At 35.7% G+C, this 21,432-nt stretch overlaps 1 protein-coding gene across 8 annotated transcripts in view; it reads left to right on the plus strand.

Annotated features, from left to right (window-relative positions):
* The window catches only part of DMD (dystrophin), a 1,313,294-nt gene that overhangs the window by 1,014,094 nt on the left and 277,768 nt on the right, over nucleotides 1-21,432 (plus strand). For 7 of the 8 annotated variants that reach the window (XM_054840966.1, XM_054843533.1, XM_054803063.1 and 4 more), the window contains 2 exons: nucleotides 9,796-10,007; nucleotides 16,411-16,565. In XM_054840966.1, the coding sequence (XP_054696941.1) occupies nucleotides 9,796-10,007; nucleotides 16,411-16,565 (367 nt within the window). The remainder of the gene's footprint in view (nucleotides 1-9,795; nucleotides 10,008-16,410; nucleotides 16,566-21,432) is intronic. The other variant, XM_054846153.1, reaches the window with a different exon arrangement.

Raw genomic sequence — 21,432 nt, forward strand, 5'->3', positions numbered from 1 at the left:
TTGGAACTGGATCTATTAAATGAAAACCAAAGCAAATCAGTGTACAGATTAACAAATGCAGATATATTTGAAAAGCAAGTCTCAGCCTAAACTCAGCAGGAGTCAGCAGGCTGATGACATTAAAAATATATGTTGTAAATATGAATGTATGATGACAATACAAACTTATGTGGCACTAAGAATTCTGAAATTCATTGCCTGTGTGCTTCATTAGGTAGGTAATGAATTTCATACATTTCGGGACTTAAACTGCCAGACCTACCATTATGGTTTTGCATAAGTATGGAAGTCTATGAAAGTGTTAGTATATGAAAGCTGATGTCCTTCAATAATGGTAATAGCATTCTTGTTTATGTTCAGAGAAAGCAGAATATCATTTAACTAATTTAGTGTCCCATTTTTAAATACAGGCATAGACAAGTCATATTTCTTCTGAAAAAAGCTTTTCTCAAATATTTTGTGGGTAGGCTGGTTATTACAAATGCTATCATCTGTGAACAGAAATTAGATGAATAATTATAAATTATTTTCCTTCTCGTAGCTTAAGGAACCAAAATCCTAGAAAAAATATTAACGGATATTTGGACAAAGATAAATATTAAAATACCTAGTCACTTCTAATTAATCCTTACATTCTTAAGACAGAAATTAACAACTTTTTCCTATTAAGTTTTTTGAAATCTTTTCTATAAATTTAAAACTGAAACAATTTGCTTGCTTGCTTGTTCACTCATCTAGTTAATCAGATTAGTTTTAAACCTGTGGCTTCAGTCTGGACACCTTCCATCAGTCTAAATATCATTTCTAAATCTAATGTAAATCTTCATAATTAGACAATGAATATTTAAGAAGGTAGCTAAATTCAAGAATGCAGTATCTATTTTCTACATACAACAAAGGAAATTGAATGAAACCAACATTTTCAAAGATGATTAAATCATTGCAGCAAGGGAACCCTCTGTTTTCTCAGTTAGTACAATGTTACTACAAAGTTATATTTTGATGTCATCCAAATATGGGAGTCTCTGCGGAAGAAAATAATTTAGTTGACTTCTGCTGGCTTGTCCATATGCATCCTGCTTCTGGGTCACGAAAGAGTCACTGCTGACTCCACATCCTGCCTGAGCAGTGGGACCAAACTGATCAGTGGGACTGACCGTGGTGGTCCTTTCTCCATAGATGTCCTGCTCTACTTCTTAAGGGTCTGTCTGATGGCAATAGAGAGCTATCAGAAGTTCATGCCCTAATCTGTCTATCCATCTCCCTAGTCAATACTTGTGTGTATAGGCATATATGTGTGTGTGTGTGTTTCTGTAGGTTTCTAGCAAAACTACACTTAGGTTTTTTACCTATTTCATACTAAATCCTGAATAATCTTACTTCTCTTTAGGGTAAGTATTTCTCACATGAAAATTTTACAGATTGTATAACATTTTAAAATGCAAGGCAAATGCTCTTCCTTCATGCATACTATGATCTGTTCCCTTTTTCATTTAGTGAAAAAATGACCATGAAAACTTCATTTGAGAGGTGATAAATGTTATATACATAAATACATTTATAAAAAACTTGACAAACTACTGAATGCTTTCTGAAGGACCTGTTTTCCAAATAATAAGCTCTTGCATGCCCTTCTCAGTGCTCAGTCATGGAAGTTGCTTTTTGCTTGTTATAAGAAACTGATTTCTTTAGATATGCTACCAGCTTAGTCTGGTCTCTAACTCCCACTCCATATAGCAAGGTATAAAGCATGTTTCACAGTGTTGAAGAATTATTCACTTGGTGCTTAGCAGAAACCACTTGACAGTTTTGAGTTCATTCTGTTTGATCTGACACTTCCAAAGGAACAGAGTGACCTTCATTAGTTTGATCATATGGAAGTGATTTTTAGATAAAAGAAAAATAGACTAACCCTACTGAAAGAAAACAAAATTAAATCATAGAGTTGCAATAGTTGGAAATAATTACCCCCCAAAAGTATTGAACCATGAAATGAGATTATACGTATGTGTGTTTTTTAAAAAAGCATTTAAATCTGTTGAAATCTCTTACTATCTATCTTAGCCTCTGAGAAGCCAAGGAAGGTAACTTTGTTCCTCCTAGGTCTTTCATGCCTTGACAGGTCTTTCAGGTACATTTTCATAGCTCTTCATCACCCCAGAAAGACAACTGAAGGCTCTGAGCACTTCTTCCTGGTTTCCCTTGTAATGACTTTTATCTAATCTTAGAAACTAGAGTATTGTACAGTAATATAGAGGATTACAGTTCCTTCCTTCTTCCTAGATATTATTCATTCATTTGTTTAAATACAGCTTAATTTGTGTACATACTTTCTGTTTTGCCTCATTTTTTTGTAAGCCATCGTCTTTTTAAAATCTATAATTACACATTATGATATGTATATGATAAGGAATAATCTTTCTATAAATACCTTAATAGATTAATGGTGCATAAAAGCCACATCTGACATTTCTGACATAAATGACACACTTCACATTAAGCTAGATATTCTAAGTTGCCACCTCACCATTAATTTTGGCTTTATTGGCTAAATCCTCTCATCACATTGCTGACCATCTGAGGGATACCTAAAATGTCTTAGATCACACCTTGGTAGTGGCTTTTGATATTTAGTTAAAGTGTTGCGATAATTTTCTAAGATCATTGTTTAATAAGTATGACTTTTATAAGCCTCTGAAAAAGGTTAAGAGAAATATTGCTTTACAAGAAAAGATAAAGAAGGACAGATGAAGTGTAAATTACTGCCTGAGTATCTGAGTAGGCTGGCTCCAACTGTTCTCTACTGTGTACTCTGTCCTATCCAGCTCCACTCCATAATGATAGCCTACAGGCAACAGCTTAGTAGATGTTTTAACTGTTCCTGTAACTCCTTAAGTACTTCAGCATTTAAAAAAGAAATGTTTTAAACTTATCCTCTTTTGACTCTGCATCTACTACCCAAATGTTCTCCCTAGACTGGTCTCTCTCAGATTCAGGATTGCTCACGGGAACAGTCTCAGCATCCTTTTGTCAAGGCATGTTGTATGATAGACTTTATTAAAGTGATTCCTCCTTGAGGAATAAGACTGATGTCAGACATCTCCTGTTCTGGAAGGCATCAGAAGAGAAGGTAGAGCACTTTCAGCAAGAAATAATTGATAGATGGAGAACTTTAACTGAATCCTTCTCCTAGGAAAAAAAAAGAAAACACATAAATAGTTCAGGTTTATTTGCTTAGAACAATGCAATAATGAAAAGCAAGGTAACCACAAGATAAGACAAGCTTAAATGATATTTTAACTGTGATTCCACTCATGTGGTTTACAGAAAACTGAGCCAAAATTGGAAAGCATCAGAAAACCTTGCATGTAGTGCATGGTTGTTCTGCCTTTAGAATGGTCTTGTAGCCCTATGAAAAACACCTCTTTTTCCTCATAATTTTTTTATCTCTGTTATGTGGGAAATTATACTGTTTAGTGGAAGAAAGGGGAAAGTGTAAAAAAGATGCAGTAACCTAGTTTGTTTCTGTTTAAAACTGTATTTTCAAGTTTCTCAATCATGCCTCTCGGAAAAGCTGCTCACTGTTTAGTAAGACACCCTTAAAATGTTTAGTGTTCTCTACAGCCACAAATGTTTAGCTAAACCAAATTTTATATGGATAAATGTATGGATTACATAAATCCATTAAAAAAAAATAAAATCAGATGAAGTAAGATGAAATACATAACAATTATTTATCCAGAACATTCAAAGAAAAGTATATTGTGGGGCTACAACTCCAACAGAAATGATTCCAACCTGATGGGCTATTCTAAGATGAAGCTTAAAACATGTATGTATCTTTGAAAAAAACTTTGTAAAGGACTTAAACTCTAGGGAGACGTCGGAGTAATCTCTAGGGAGATGTAGGAGTAGTTTTTCATGATTGAAAAAAATTCCTGTATTGACAACTTTGAAGCTCTAGTAGTATGCTTCCAGGGCAACCAATGACAATGTTGGGCTTGGACTATTTTTAACCTGCCTCTCTCAAAAATCTACAGTTTTTAGGTTTTCAGCGTTTTCTAATATTACAATCGCTAGGTACTCAGTTTAGCTCCTCACACTACTGCGTCTTGCTGTCTTCTACTTGTAGTGCTGGCTGGTACATGCACCGTCATACGAAGGGATGTGCTTGCAGTCCTATGATTGCGCAAACCACATTCAGACCAGGGCTGCATCCAGTTCTGTAGCAAGATTTTATGAATGCATTACAATGACCTCACCCACCAATTTCTTAACCTGTTATATTTAACATCGACAGCTAAAGTTGTTACAATTGGCAGAGGATGTAAAATGCTTTCTTCATTATGCTTCATTCTGTTTGCCAGTGACAGCTATCCCGTACAGCCATAGTGTTTAAAGGCTACCCAGTACCCTAGGACTGAAGATCTCAGTTATTCTTTTTACTTTCAATGCATTGAGTGTTTCATATTGCTGCAAAGGAGAGGGGAAAAGACCCCAAAACGTAAGACTAGAGAGATTATGACAAAAATATGAAACTATCCATAAGTCATTTTTCAGAATTGGCTAGATTTCAAGTTCGATGTGTCTTTTCATCATGATCATTGTTGCAAGGTATAAGTAAATTGAAACACTCAAAGATGCATATAAAATTATTTTCATTTTTCAGCTAAGGAACATCAGTGCATCAGTAGCTTCTTTTGATAACGTGAATTATAACTGTCCATAATTCTGCTGCTCTCCAGTTATATTCTGCAGCAGGTCAGATTGCATTAGTCCCTGTAGTCTTCAAACCTATGAACCTTCAGTGAAAAAATTACTTTTATAGGAAAATGTCAATATATTGACAATACTGCTTTTGAAAAGCACTTTCCTACAGAGCAAAATGAGTGCAGTTTAGGTAATTTGTTGGACAAGGAAAGTGGAGGTATTATACCTCACAAATTCTGTTGCTATTCATTTACTTGTTCACTTTTTTTGGAGTGTGTACTGGACTCAGTGGACTTACCAAACTGGCATGGAATGATTGCTTTTTTCATCTTTGTATAGGCTAACTGTGACTTATAGTAACATGAACATTATTTCTCCTGGGACTGATAGCTTCTTCTCAGACTCCTTTTCTGTTGTTTCCACTGCTGTTATATTATAAACAGCAGAAAATAAACTCTCTCAGTGAAGAGAGTTATATTTGTCTTACCAATGATATGAACTCTTACAGAGAAAGAGAGATTTATTTTTCTTTCTTGTTTCTCTATTATACCTAGAATATTTTAAAAAGTATAAAATTTTTTATTAATAAATAAAACTGAATCTTAAGCCAGCAGTCTCCTTCACTGAGATTGTTCTTTCCTCAGTGTATTAAATCAATGATAATCAGATTGAAAAATAGTTATCTTGTGTTTGATTGCTTTAAATGCAGTTTTCTGCTTTGTTATTGCTTCTAATAACTTACCAAATCTACAGTCAGTTCAGCAGAATTCCTTTTGTCCATCTTAGTGATATGACAACTATTGAACAACTAGTGAATGGTAGTGATGAAAAAAAGAAATTGAATAGCAACCTCGAAATTACATACTGGTAGAATCTCACCATGCCCCTAAATTATTCATTTGAGAGAGTTCAGTATGAACTGGGAGCGGTTGGAGCCATGCTGGGACACTTTCCAGTAAGCAAGCACAAATGTTTTTAAGTGAAGTACAACGAGGACTTCTGCCTGGAGCACTGTGATTAGGAAATGGATGGGCTTTGGGTTTCACTTTAGGAAATATCCTGTTGTATGTATTTTGTCATTCTGATACTCAGTTTAGATTTGTTAATTGTCAAATATTTTTTGTGGTTTTCTATTCAAATAAAACTAGTTAATGGCCACATGATTTGATAAAATAATTTAAAATTATTTCTTTTCCTTAAATCTATAAAGAAAATGTGGTCCTTTTTGTCCAGATTGCTTTGCAGATTGGTTGGTAAATAAATTCTGTACTGAATAATTCAGAATCCTCTTGAGATAAGTTCAAATACTGATTTTTACAATAAAGATATTGTGCTGTTGCCAACTTTAGGGGGAGAAAAGGAAGAAAATTGGTTACAAAGGGGGAATTCCATACTATAAAAAAGATTAGGCTTTGAAATGGAGAAGGCACAGGACTTAGCTGTAATGAACAATGTAAACTGAGGTGCTTCAGAAACCACTGAACTATGGGGGGAAAAAAAGGCTTTTGTCATCATTACTAATTATTTGAAATCCCTGTGCTTCAGTGATATTAATAGTGCATATGGAGCCACATTTGTTCTGTCTATCTAGGCATTTTCAGTGTGTAGTCATCACAGTATGTAGGTGCAACGATACATAAAATATAAAGATCAGAGTCTGCTCTCAGTAATATGCTATTACAATCCAGAGTGCAGTAAGGACAATTACATTACTTTTCCCTGGCAAAGTTTATTTTTTTAGCCATATTGAATGTTCCTACTTAGGTTTCAGGATATTTTCTAATCTTTGCAATAGCCTTTTATCTGGTTTTAGTTTATATATTTTTTTTCATTGATTGAATACTACTTATTGAAGACGTTAAACTCGAGGTAGGAACTAGTGATCAAATTTTTTCTTTAGCTCTCCAAAACTTGGGCAAATCCTTTTCTGGAACAATTGCCTCACATGCCATTGATTCTTCTATTTTTCTGGTTTTAGAACTCTATTTCTGATTTCTAGGGTTGTCTTTCTGGTTCCGAGTAAGGGTGATTTGACTTCAGAAGAAATTCGTTTTCTCTACGCTGAATCCTGTGTGTTCATTGTAACTTTAAGGATTTTATAAAGTCCTGACAGCAGAAGTAACCCTTCCAAGGCTGTGGGCAGAGTATTAGCCTGAAAGAACTTTGTACTGAGATTCCTCATTGCTGTCTTATAAAACACTCTTAAATATTTTCATAAACCTATTCCTGTTAGTACTCAGTCAGAGAAAGCCTTTTATATGTTCCAGTGCCCTTGCACAAAACCCCCATGATGTTCAGAATACTTTAAAAATTGTCTTCTACTGTCCAACAACATCGTTTAATAGCAATTCTCTGACAATTCTCATCTGCAGTCAGTAACTCATTAGCTGCAGGTGAGGGGTTTGTGGGATCAGTTCTAACATAATATACACTTGAATTGGATTTAGAAGATATAAACTTACAGTAATGAAAGGATTTTTATGTTACCTTAAAGTAAATAATGTCATAATTATAAAGGCCTCTCTAATAAATTATCTCTACATATTTTGTCTTATATAGCACTGCACTGTTTGGTATATTCTAGCTCAGAAAGGGCAGATTAAATATGTACATGTCATGGTGTGTTTATCCCCAAGTGATGTACTGTAAGTGCATTTTGTCAGTCACTGGTTCAAGGAAACAACATTTTATTTTTTTGTTTGTTTGTTTGTTTAGATTACCTAGTAACTTCCTGAACTCTTCAATTCCAGTCTGTAATCAAGCAAAACTACTACATATGTTATTTTTTAAGTGTCAATGTCAGAAGCTTTTCTTTTCCCTTTTTGAGGGAGATAGCCCAAGTATTTTCATAAGGAAATGTGTTTCATAGATTTGGAGCTTGTGTATTCATAGTCACTTGTGTAAAGCGGCTCCTGAGATGTCCTGAATACAGCTTTCATTATGCAGCCTCATTCTCCTCTTGAGTGGGAGAGTTGGTCATCATGGAATTCCAAGACTCTGGTATGTGATGAAAAACTCAATCTCGCTGAGAAAAGCACAGTCCCTAGAGAAGGTCTGCTAATGTGTATGTGTCTGAAATACAAACCTTGTGAGACATTATGGAACAGATCCGTCTATAAATATTTTGATTTTTGTTGATAAGAAGTATCAGCATTTCTTATTAAAAGCAGCTATTATGAAGTATTAATACAATTGTAGACCTAGTTTTCTTTTGAAGCAGTTCTGTACCAGAGTTTTCATTCATCTCTTAATTCCCTCCACCCCCCACCCCCCCCTTTAAAAATACCAACACAGCCCTACACCAGCAAACAAAGAAACATAATAAAACAAAAATAGGTGGGATGTTTGTATTTTTTTTCATGGACAGCTGACATAAGCTATTATACTTTTTTCAGCTGTGTACCAAAATCTCTAGGTTGCCAGGAATCAAAAAATAAGACACTGAATGTCTCAGAGTCTAAGGGGGAAGGAACTCAAGTAGTTAGTTGCAAGAAATAGGTGGCAGTTATTGCCCATATGCCAACAACACTGTGGAAAGTGTTTGGGCAGTCTTTGTCCCCTACGTCTCCAGCTCAACCCTTGAGCCACGTGCCGTAGCCATAGCACAGGGATTTTACTTGAGCAGTTCAAGAACGCCTCTGTTATTCACCCTTCCTGTAGACCACAATCTCTTTGTTGCTTCAAGTATACCCTAAAGCTTACATCAGCAATCCTCATCCAGATAGGGCCAGAAATGACTTGTTGTTTTGTGACCTTGTATACAGCTTTCTAAAATGAGGAGTTAGATTTGCTTCAGATTAAATTTAAGTACTTGGGCCTTGGGCTATCCTTGCTTTGCTCTGATTGTGCTTTGTGTTTTCCAGTTCTGTTTTTTCAGTTCCTTTTGCATTTCCTTTGACTTGAACATGCCGCTATGTGTGCTTACTCACAGTTTTTCTACCTAGGCTTGAGCTGGGGATGCTGAAAGGTTTTGTTCTTTTTCTCCAAAGCTCAGCTGAGTCCATGGAATGATCTTTATCCCTCTTTCTGGAAAAAGAGCGAGCGCAGATAGGTAGAAGTCTCCTTTCCCTGCTGAAGCATTTCTCATCCCTTTAGTCTTTAGCCTGCACCATTCTGGAATCAACCCTGCAGAGAGAGATGCAGTGTTGGAACTACCGCTCAGTGATAATTTCAATTGCATTCTGAGTACTCTACGAATATCTGCTCCCCTCTTTAGAAGGCTTGTAAATTTTCAATGTAGTGAGGCAGTCTTCAAGAAAATATTGAGAACGTGGTGTGTGCTGACTAATCTCAGGGAATTAAAAAAAAATGTAAAAAACCTGTCTATCTCTTCATGCAGTACACAGATTTTATTGCTTGTGGAGTTTTGTTTTTTTTATTTGGTTTTGGGGGTTTTTTTTATCAAACTTCAACTGCTTGGACGACTAGGCGTCCTGATGTTTTTGTGATACTATGGACGAGTCTGATGCTGGATGCTAGCCAGCTCATTATCAGTGACTCAAGTGATTATTAAGTTCCCAAAGATCACATTTCTTTCAAATACTGGATAAAGTTAATTGTTATTTTATAATTCACATGAACATATGAGAAAGTTTTTTAGCCTTTGCAGTCTCTCAATGAAATTAGAAGGTATAGCCATTAATTATATCTTGCCATAAATCTTTGACCAATATTACTGAAGTCCCTAAAGGACTTGTTCTTCAGAAAATATTAAACCGTGTGTTGGTTTGGTAAGAATGAAAGATTATTGCTGATGGTTTTTCTCAGATGTAATCCTGTTTCATAATGCTTTTTGTGGCATGAACCTGGCATTTCTGGCTGCATATGCATTGGAAACACATGCTGTGTACCATAGTGTCGCACTGCGTGGCCCAGAACAGTTTATCTGTTCTTCTTTGTTAAGATAAACTTAGTTGCAATTGCCACTTAAAAGTACAAGAGGTCTCCAATATGGTCAGTTCTAGAAAGATTTAAATATTTTTACTCCCTTAAAAAAAAAACCAAACCCACAAAAAACCCAAACCAACCCAAAACAAAAAAGCTTTTAAGTGACTCAGCTTTTGTTTTTCCTTTGTGTTTCACCAGTTGAAAAGATACAGAGCCAGTGGGATGAAGTGCATGGATACCTCCCAAGCCGGATACAGCAGCTTCATGAGATGTTAAAGGATTCAACCCAGTGGCTAGAAGCTAAACAAGAAGCTGAGCAGGTTCTTGAACAAGCAAAAGCTAAGCTTGAGTCGTGGAAAGAAATTTCCTACACCGTGGAAGCTCTGAAAAAGCAGAACACTGAGCTTAAGGTCACTACTGAGAATTAAAATATTTCCGCTTGAGTTAATTAGATTGTTAAAGAAAATGTCCTCTAACTATTGGATAGTGCACATTGAGAACAACCTCCTTATCCCTTATTTCCCACAAAAGATTAGAAAGAAATCAACTTAAAAAGTCGAAAATATAGGTCACATAATCATTGATTTGATCTTATGTAGCTGAGCTATACCTCAAGTAGCAATGCAAATATGCCCTAACTTTTGCATCAGTTTTTAAGTTTCTTGTTATGGAAATAGTCATACTTTGGTGACATTCTTCATGAATAAATTTTGAGAACAGCTGTTTCAGATTAATAATATCTCATTTTCTGGTTGGGGAAAAACAAGATTGAAACCAACCAATTGATCAGCCTCTTAAAGTGAGTCCTGCCTCCATGTTAATGGAACGTTACATTTTAGTTATTTGGGAGAATGGTTGCACAAATATTTTCTGATATGTTCTCCTCTCCTGCCCACCAGATTTTTATTTTTTCTAACTCTTACCACTCAGCTGTTTGGTTAAAGTTTGCAGACTTAGAACAGTCATATTTACACAGCTGAATGGTAATGAACCGCTGTGAAGAATAGTGGGGTGAGGTCCTCATCAACTGGTTTTGCCACCGGAGAAAGTATGTGTATAACCGCATGATTAGTCTTCAGCTATCTTCATCATCAGTTAGTCATTGCCTTTCTGATATTTAGATACAAAATGTGCTGGGGTTTTTGCTTTCGTCTTTTTTTTTTTTTTTCCTTGCCTATAAGAAGCATAAAAACATTAATCAACCCATCGTTTTAGGGCTGAGGTGTGGTTAAGTTTTCTCATTTAAGATTATACTGTAAGGGTCATTGCTTGGGAAGGGTGGATTATGGTAAACAAGGGCAATCACTCACTAATGTATTGGAAAGAGTTATAGATTATGTATACTACTGTCATTCAGCATAAAGGACTCCCATTTGTCACTGTCTTTCTGCAGAGATAGAGTTCTGGCTTTTGCCCAGTGTTTGGTGTGGAAAAAAAAAAAAAAAGAAAAAAAAAAGGGAAAAAAAGGCTTTGACAAAGTCAATGTCCCAGCTCTGCAAAGACTCAATTAACAAAAAAATAGTTCTGTGCAAACACAGTCTTACGTCATTGTGTTGGAGCGTCTTATGTCTCAAACACAAATTACTTAACTAGGAAAATAATTGAAAATAGTTTTAGAAATAGATTTTCTGTCCACTTTTTTACAAGAATATATGAGATTTAGATGAGGTTCACCTAAGAGTGCTTTTTGAAAAAATTATGGGGTTTTTGGATCAACATTCTCCAAGGACAGAAAAAAGAATATGCCCTTCTTCTCCTCCATCCCCCAAGTTATAGAGAAAGTATACTAGTCTGCTTTTTTATAGAATGTATCTCTGTATAAACAGAGTTTTTGAAAGGATACCTGCAGATTCTTTTTGCTCCTTCTTTAGAAGAGATGAAGCACTTGGGCTATCAGTATCTTCAGCTACTCCCCTCCCAGTCTGTATTCAATGTGATGTGTTGTGTCAAGTTACGAACAATAGTCTAAAATTATCATTTCAGTGTCACAACTAGTCCATCTTAATTTGCTGTGCCCTCGTGATGATATGAACACCAACAAGCTCTACTGTTTCAGGGCTGTTTACTTTCACTTGTTTGGTTTTGCCTAGCGTTTCTCCCACAAGTCTGGAAGAAATTCACTTCTGTCTTAGAAATGTGTGTGTGTGGGGGGGTTCTTTTCTTTTTTCTTTTTTTTTTCCTCTTTCCTTTGTGCCAGTCTTCCTAGAGGAATTATCTTTGTCTGCCAGTAATTCCTATTGTGTCAAATCCCTCAAGAAAGCTTCTCAGATGTGACAGCATCAGCTGTTGTGTTCATGCTTCAGATAAGGGGTCATGAATTCTAAGGAAAATGGAAATCTTTTTTGAGTTTAGCAGCTTTATATTTCTTCTGTATAGTATTATCTAAACTGAAAGACCTAGAAATACATCAGCTCCTCAAAATAAATGCTTTCCAGGCTTCTGTGCCAAACACATATATTTTGATGTTGTCCCCTGAATATGTAGAGTAAGTATGCTGTCTTTTGGCTTGCTGTTACACTGATGAAAATAAAGCTGTCATTTCTATTCATTTGCATTGAGGAAAAGAAAGAGGTCAGTGCAAGTCTTAAATAAATTCTTCAGACATTAATTTTGTCAGCTTTGTATCTCAACACAGCTTGGTGTGAGAAAGTAGTCACCAAGTGTTCTTCTGATTTAATTGTTATAGGTCTGCCTAAAGACAGCTGAGTCAATGCAAAAGTTCTCCTCTGCTCTAAGAGAACTTTTGATCAGTGCTGGTGTCAATGCTTTTCTGTTAGTGCATCCTTACACACGAGTAAATGGTAAGCTCAGCAATACCAGTCTTTTGATTACATATTTTTTTTACAATGCCAGCATAAATCAAAAATCTGTAACTGGGTTGTATTTGGCCAATTGTATTTTTAACAGAATTTGACACGTTTGTTTCTGACATTTAAAAGAAAAGTAACCGGCTACCATGTAACTGATAATTAAAAATATTATTCCTTTGAATCAGAAATTAATTCAGAGCTAATTTGCTGAGGATTAAAGCATTTTTTCATTCTATTTTTTTAATTTGATATTTGAGGACTAAAATCTAAGTACGAGGTATGGAGAATCAGAATATGACATCCTGGCCAATGAGAGTCCTTACCCATTAAAGCCCTGTTTGTTATTGTTTATTGAGTGATGACTGCAGATGGTTAACTCAGCAGGCTGAAGGTTATAGGTGTATAAATAGTACATAGTCAGTCTTCAGCTCTTTTCCGTCCCCAAGTCATCTGAACATAAGCTACTGTAAAACTAGTCTCTTCTTAATACGATACTGTGCTTACATTAAAAAAAATAAACCTGCTAGGATTGCCCATGTCTCCTTGGGTTGGTAAGAGCTAATGAAGCATCTCTTCTCCCTCTGTACCTGTTTAGCTGGGATGGCCAAAGTGAAGAGGAGGAAGGATGGAGACAAGGTTTCCTTCCTTACCTTCATTGACCGCCTATTTCTTGTTCATCTAAATAGGAAATTAAGTAGCAGCCTGATTGCATCCCCTGCTCTGCTGGGGCTCCAGAGGCCAGGCAGCCTTCCACTGGCATAGCCTCGGGGGGTGAACGTTATGCCCTGGATTTGTGGATAAGACTTGTTTGCCTTTGTCTTCTCCTTGCAGGGAGGTAACTTACTAGGCTCTCTTTTGCCACGCCCTGTGTACCAATATAGGAGAAATTACAGTCTCAGCATTTTGTGGATTTTTATTGTTCCGGGGCTGACGGTGTACTGCTTTGATTTTAGTAAAACAATTAACAATTAAGTTAATGTTACTGACTGTGATGCAGACACTGAAATAGAATTCCTTGAATAAAAAAAATAATAATTCTTTAAGTATATAAATAAAACATGCTATAGATACACATAAAAAGGACAGAAAGACATCCTGATTTTCCAGATTTGTGATATATACAACTGCTCAGTGTGGGAATTTACATGCTTAGAATTGGATGATGCTGTACATACATATTGCTATATTTGAATTTCTGTGCATCGTTTATTTTGTTCCACTGGGCAATCCTGGGATAGAAGAAAGCCCAGCTCTAATTTTTCTTACTTGTTTTTAATCAATGATCCTTAATTACACAAACTTTCTTCCTAATAACATCGACTAATGTCTCCTAATTAAAAATTAAAAATAAATTTATACCTAAGTAACATGATAAATACACAGCCTTAATTCTTTAAGCCTTTTAATAAACTCAGCAAATTCCAGTGATGACACAGACAGAACAAAGAGAATGCTTTAAAATATGTCAAAATGAAATGAAGGTAATGAAGCATTTTCCTTTACAAAAAATCAGACGTGTACTTAAGTAGCTAAAAGATATACGAGATCTAAAAATACAAAAGGGAAATGAGAAAAAAAAAAGAAGCCAAGCATTTAATTCTAAAATGTTCATTGTAGTCACGTAAGAGAGGAGTTAATGGGCCTCTGATAGGACAGACAGTTAAATGATTTACCACAACGCTTTGTTATCAGTGTCTGTGCACAGAGCAAAGTTGAAGCAAGATACGCTCTCCTCAAAGTTGTTGAAATATTACATACCAATTTCCAACAAAGTAGAAAATACAAATTTCCATTGGCAAAACTCTCTATATTCATCATTTCTTTCCAGAGTGATGATCTAGTGTTGTAATGTCAGGAAGTTAATCCATTAATGTTGAAGTTAATGGTGAGAACACCGCTTTTGGAAATAACCTTGTAATGGATCTTTCCATATTTTTATTATAAAACTGGGTTTGAAAGGTCTTTATAAGGCTGTTTATATTCACATGGGACTGGGCAAAAAGAACTTATTTTCAAAGTAAAAGTTTACAGGCCATTAATTTACAATACAGACAAAATGTTATGGTAACTCTTCTATGTAATGCAGTGAACAGTCAGTCTGCTGTGATTCTTTGGCTGGAAAAAGGTAGCTGTATGCATGCATAATTTTAAACAAAGAGGAAGGTAGAGTATAACAAAGTTGGATAGACCTAAATGTAGAATAGATACTTGCTATAAAAAAAAAAAATCTACAACACCGAAATGATAATTACTGTAGAATTTATTTATTTATTGTTTTATATATTTTATTATATTTGTGTAAATATTAATGTTTCTATATTTATTGTATATCATTCTGGCAGGAAAGGAGCTCAACTGCAGACTATTTCCAAAACAACCACCTGTCTCTCTCTTCTCCAAAGGAATAGTAGTGGTTTTCCACAAAATTATCATCTCTCCTGACTACATCTTCATACTTAACCCAGGGGAATGACTTAAAAAAATTGTTTAGGCAGCTTCAGCTTAAGCGAGCTTAACCATAACATGTTCAGATGGTTTTCAGGAGTGGGGGGTTAGTAACCTCCTCCTAATGTTTGATTGGCAGAAGTAGGATCCCTTGTCCAAAAGAGATAATCAGGTTGCTGTCTTAGTAGCTGAGGTTATCTGCTGCAGTAATTGGGTGATCTGCCCTCTCATGAGGGAATAACGGGGGAAAGAGAGGAAATACATGTTTTCAGTTCAAAATTATGGAGAGGACCTAGAGATGTTGAAGCAGCTTTTTAACAGGTAGGAGTTTGGGGGGAGAATCAAAACCCCCAAAACTCCACCTGGACTCTATTCAAAGATCAAGTACCTTTCAGTCCCAATCTTAACCAAAATCAATCTACAGACTTTCTGAGATGAAAATATACGTGCACAGAATATTCAAAATGCATTTCTTTTTACTTGGTATTTAGACTCTTTAGTCAGGGATTACATATTTAATTTCAGCTTCGTGTGGAGAATTCCTTATCTGAGTCAAAACAAGATTTCAAAAGGCACAAAAATAAAGACAGTCAAACCTTACTGTTTGGTTTTTGTCGATTGCTTCTAATGTTTACATGCAACTTACTGTTTCTATTTACAAATGCAAACTTTTTTTCTACTTGCATCGTCCCTTTGATTGGCCAGTTGTAGTCTTTGCATAGTACAAAAGTACAAGCAGATCATCGATTATCTTTGCTTTTTCATTTTGTTGTTACACATTACGATTAAATAAGCAACTTTAGTGCATTTATATGGGAATTTGCTCTGAGAAAAAGACTAACAGGAAAGATGCATGGGAGCTGGTTGCTGGCTGAACGAGCGTTCTGGATTTCCTGGCTTACTTCTGTCCTCAGGCAGTTGGCCCAGCTGGAGAGGAGAGGGAAGAGGAGAGGAGAAAGAGGAGAGGAAGGGAAAAAAAAAAAGAACGACCAAGATTTAAAAAGATATTGATAGATTTACCAGTAGTATTTTGCAGTATTGCAGATTTAGTGCTGTTCCAGTAGATGGCACTAATTACATAAACAATTTGCTAAAATAAAGTAAATTTAAAAAAAAGAAAGTGAAAGCACAGGTCTTAATTGTCCAAATTTTGGTATTATTTCACTGTATAAAAAATAAAATTAGATAGAACATATTATTTCACTATATTTTCCATCTTCATTTAACATCACAAATAGTGATAGCATAATACATAATAATGCATCCATCTATTTGTGCCTCAGAAAAGAATAATCAACATTCTAATCAGTGTTTATCAATTTGAGCTGTCACGTTTTATCTGGCATTTAGGGTTTGGTTGCATGCTCTTCTCAGAGATTAGAAGTAGTCCTATGGTCCTACAACTAAAAGAATTTAAACATTTAGAAAGACCTTAATTACCAGGAAATCTGAGGAAGTCCTTTTTCTTTTTTTTTTTTATTGATGGTATAAATTGTTCATCTCCTCTAATTTTATGGTGATCTGAGGTTTATTCTTTTTCTTTCTCTTTTTACTTCAGCAATTTTCAAAAGAAATACGACAATGGCAAATAAATGTAGATGTGGCAAATGACATGGCACTTAAGCTGCTCCGCGATTATTCAGCAGATGACACCAGAAAAGTAGAACTGATGACAGATAATATTAATGCGACGTGGGCTGTCATTAATAAGAGGTAGGATATAAATTCTGCTATTAGATTTGTTGTTAAACTTCATTAACATTCATTGTCCAGCTTTGGTTGGAGATCACAGGAGATGTAATTTTTGAAAATGACATGATTATAGTGAGAAAGGAAAGAATGATGACGACTCTTCTGTCATATTTTTTTGGAAATATGTCTTTGAAATGCCATTTAATTCTCTCAAATAAAATTTTGCCTCCTGCCAATTTTCCTCTGCTGTAACCAGTTGCCAGCTGACTGCAGTTGATAGGTTATATGTTTTAAATATTTAAAATGAAGTGTTTCATATTTCTATGTACTATCTCCACATCAAAATCACTGTAGTGATTTTGAGTCCTAAACTGAATCTGAAAATGACAGACATATCCTATTGAAGCAGGTTCAAAGGAGAAATGTTATCCTGTACATTTTAAGCAAATTTCTAGTCAAGAAAGTTTTTATTAGATCCTTGATCATATTCTTCATTACATTTCACAGTCTTGCAGTGTTTGGTTTAGATACCAGTTCCTTACTAAAAGCAATTTTTGCAGCTTGCCACCAAATTATGAATCATCCAATACGCAATCTGTAAGCTCAGAACATATTGCAGAATAAAAATTACTTTATAGTAGTGAAAGAGTTTTAAATCTTTGCATGTTAGATGAGATATGTAAAAATTAAATCAAAGTTGTTTTAATCAGTCTCTTGGATTAAGTTTTATAGCTTATAACTGAAACTAGAACTGAATTAGATTTTAACATGTTTTTAATTAAAGTCTATGAACAAGGCCAGAAAAGTCAGTTTAGTTAAATATACAATAAATTCAGGAGATCTTCTTGCATAATGGCAGTCACTTAAATCACTGATGAGTCCCACTTTTTGTTTAATTTTTTTATGAAGTTGATATTCATATGAATCACTTCAGCAGCATTTTTTCTGAAGCAGACTTGCCACTGAGTTAAGATCCTGTTCAAATGAGAGAAGAGATGCTATTGAAGTCCACTAAAAGAAAGCTACATAATAATTTGAAAGCTTTTTTTTTTTTTTTTTTTAACAAGAGCAATGACTAAACTGAGAAATTAATATAAGTATTCAGTTAATATCTGCTTGCATTTCTCCGGTTATACTAGTAGCTATTTTAGAGTTAGTAGTAGTAGCCATAATTTAAAGAAACAGTGTTTTGCTCTTTGTGGTCTGAGAAACAGGCAAGGGGGAACATCTATTCCTGGATGAGAAAGGCTGGGTGTCTAATGCTCAGAACTATTCTCCATGAGTAGGTAAAATCAGTAGCTCAAAAGGGATGGGTGGGAAAACCAAAGGAAATTGCTTTTGTCAGTATGCAGAACTATAATCCGCACTTGGTGAGATGGCTTTGTAATCCTTAAGTCCAGGATATGTCTGTAGCTCCTGTGGATGCTCATGTGTCATCTTTAAATCTGTTAATGCTTCAAGCACAAACCCAAGTGTGTCTAATGTTGCCTAAATGTGAGAATTGCCATTGCTGCACGGGCTCAGCCAAGGGCTAGACTAACAGAGAGTACAAATTTTTCAAGGCACACTCCTGGCAAGCTTCTGTAAAACCCACAGACTTGTTCACAGGCGATGTGTTAGATGAATTACCGTGGTAAATCTTTTATGTCTTAGAAGAGAGCTGTTTAGGTGACTGAGTTGACATTTCCCATTAAGAAGTACAAGAGGATAGGGTTAAGCTTGAACAGGTAACTGTAAAATTAGAATTTGCTAATTTTTTATTGTATGACTTTGCTCCCTTTCTAATATTTTTTTTTTAATTCAATGTTTTGTATATATTTTTGGTAAGACTTTCATGAATTGGGAACTTGAAAAAGAAGCATGCTGCAAACAGTGGTTGATAAGCTTCTCTAAGGGCTGTATCACGTTTCTGTCTGTCTTTTGTGAGACATTGATAAATATGGAGGTACTAAGGCATCAGGTCAGCGAAAGACTTGTACTTGGAAGATTTTCTGCACCTGTAGATTTTTCAGCTTGCTTTGAAGCAGTAGCCAGGCCTTTTACCCATGGAGCAGCTCCTGAGTGAGGTCTTGAAAGAACGTCCTAGATTTCTTTTGTTAAGCAGCTTTGTGGAAAGAGATGGAGTCCATGGTCCTTTGCATGACTTCAGTGCCAATTTGTTCTGGGTTTTTTGGGTTTTGTTTGTTTTTCCCTCCCTTTATGCTTCAGCTTTCAGGTTATTGCGTAGAGCAAAACAACTTGTTTATGGGTTTGGGGATCTTTTGAACCATAAAAGAATATGTAGAGAATCAGTAGAAAGGAGATACATGAACTGTTTGTCCCAGGCTGCAGGAGAGGCCAGTTCTCCACTGAGATATGTATGCAATGATTTCATTTCATTTCAGATATATCAGTGAGTGTTATTTTCATCTAGACCATGAGTAAGTAGCGCTCCGGTGACTCAGTGACCTTGCAGTGATGTAGAAATACGTTCCAAATAATGTTCTTGACCATTTCTCCAGTATTTCAGAAATAGTTTTATCACTGTTTGTACATGTCTTGAGTGCCAAGAGGAAATATTCTGGTAAAGATTTTGGTTTCTTCTCCCTATATCCTTATTTTAAATGGCCTGATTATTTTGTCGATATTTTCTTTTAAAAAGGAAAATTTAGTGGCTTACTTTGTTTTGAACTGGTTTTCCTCTAACCTGCCATTAATATCAGAATTGTGTGTCAGTGTAAAAATTGTGAAACCTCCTTTTGCATGAACCAGATTATTGAAACAACAGGCAGGCAAGCAGCAGTAAAATTCCACTTTGCCTTGTTGGTAATAGTTCAGCCAAAGCAAGTACTTTAGTCATTAAGGCGACATCTGCCAGCTTGTGTTTTGTTTTGCTTAAGTAGATTTGCAGCTGATTGCTGTGTGTTTACCCTTTGCCTTACTGTTCTGTTTTATAACATTGAACCATAAGGAATAACATCCTAACTCCTTTAATAGCCAAGCTGGTGAGTGCTTGATGGTTGCTTCGCTTTTTTCACTCGCCACTTTTTAATTTTTATTTTTGTCGTTGATACTGCAAAGATACACTAAAAAGCACATGAAATGATCAGCTGGGCAAAAGCCAGAGTGACTTGTAAACAGGTCTCTTCCTCTTCTCTTTGGAAGCGTTGACTTTCCAAGAAATAACTGTATTATTTAAGCTGAGGCAATTAAGGAGAAAGCAATCTGTATTGCTTGTATTAACAAAAATAAATCTAACAGATGAACTAAAGTGTTCTCAAGAGAAAAAAAAATACAATGAAGGAAGCAACCATTAGAAATTTACTACATATAAAAATGTTTGTTATGATAGGATTATGTTACTCCCTCCTTTAGTGGGCACTCATGTTTTATGTCAATTACTATATAAAACATAAACACTTGCTTAAATTTGTTCCTTTCTTGGGAATCCACCAAATGTGTTTAAATTTCGCTAACTTAAATATTAAGCTAAAAAGGGACTCAGATCTCTCTCAAATGGTGCATATATTATGACGATAATTACAGAATGTACTCTAAGACTTGGTTGGGACTCCAACCCATCACTGTCTAGCAGACATCTTCAAATATTTGCATCGCCCACCAGTTCCTGTGCTCGAGTTCAGTGGAACTCAGGCTGCACAGTAGGTGTTAAGAGCTTGCACTGCTCAAGATGCCTTTTTTGGCTCCTGAGACAAGATACAGGACACACGCATTGGTCAAAACATAAAAAGCGACTTTCCCCCCTCCCCCCACTACAAAGTATGGGCAGTGAAGAATCAATGTATAATTAGATTTATATCGTCGCTATTAGTTTAATTTGTAGGGAGTTAGCGAGGGAGTGGCAAGGAGTTGAGTTTCTAGACAACCTATCTGAAAAGCCTGATACACCAACTCCCATATTTATCTAAGAGTGGTGTTAACTCTCTAAAGCAGCCAGTTGTACAAACACCTTGATTTTGCATTTCAGCTGGACAGTATGAAATGCAAATGGCCACACAAACTAAGGACATAAACAGTACAAAAGTATGATGCATATCTGTTTCCTATGTAAATGCATAATGTGACAGGGATTATGAATGTGAAAAAGGTCAAAAAAGGTCATAATCTAGTTTTGGTCTTTGAGCAGCAAACCTTTCCTTATCAGGGGTTGCTTGTTATAAAAATACAATTGTTAGAATATAAACTTTATCTGTACATAATGTTTGTAAGTGTAATTTTATTGCCTGCCCAGAAAGAGCTTGACTATTCTACTGGAGACAGGTTTTCTTAATATACTCTATCTGTTCTACTACTACTTTGCTTTATGGCACTTGTGGAAGTAATTACATTTGTGTTACAGTTGAATTGCATTCTGGGTGAGAAAAACTGCATTTACACATTGGCAACAGCCAGGAGTATGAAGTGTGTTAAGTTACACTGAAGATTCATAGTTGGGTTTGGTAGCTAGACGTTTCTGGGAGCTGTCTCTGAAAAGCTTATTTGCTCATTTAGGCTTGGCCTGCGGAAGTCAAGAAGGAAAGAATTCATAATATGTTTTACTTTAAAGAACATTCCCATCATCTAGGTTCTCCAGGCAAACTCAGCCTTTTCCTTTCCATTCTTCTATTGCTTTGAAAGTTGGTCCCCATTCCTTATATCAGTATGATTCCCTGCGTATGAACAGCTATCACAGTTCTTTGTGCAGGCACACTTTCTTTGAGCACAGTGAAACAACTGAATTAAACACGTTAGTGGCCATGGGAATCTTGTTTATATGGGAGGCTTGTTTACACCTCTGTGCCTGCAGTTGTTGTCCTGGCTATAGAGCTGCCTTTGTGTGGCGGTGAGCAAGAAATCATTGCAAATGTAAGACTTCAGATAAAGATGACAATGGTCAAATGTAATTTTC

Source organism: Grus americana, chromosome 1, assembly GCF_028858705.1.
Source record: "Grus americana isolate bGruAme1 chromosome 1, bGruAme1.mat, whole genome shotgun sequence".
Lineage (NCBI taxonomy): Eukaryota > Metazoa > Chordata > Aves > Gruiformes > Gruidae > Grus > Grus americana.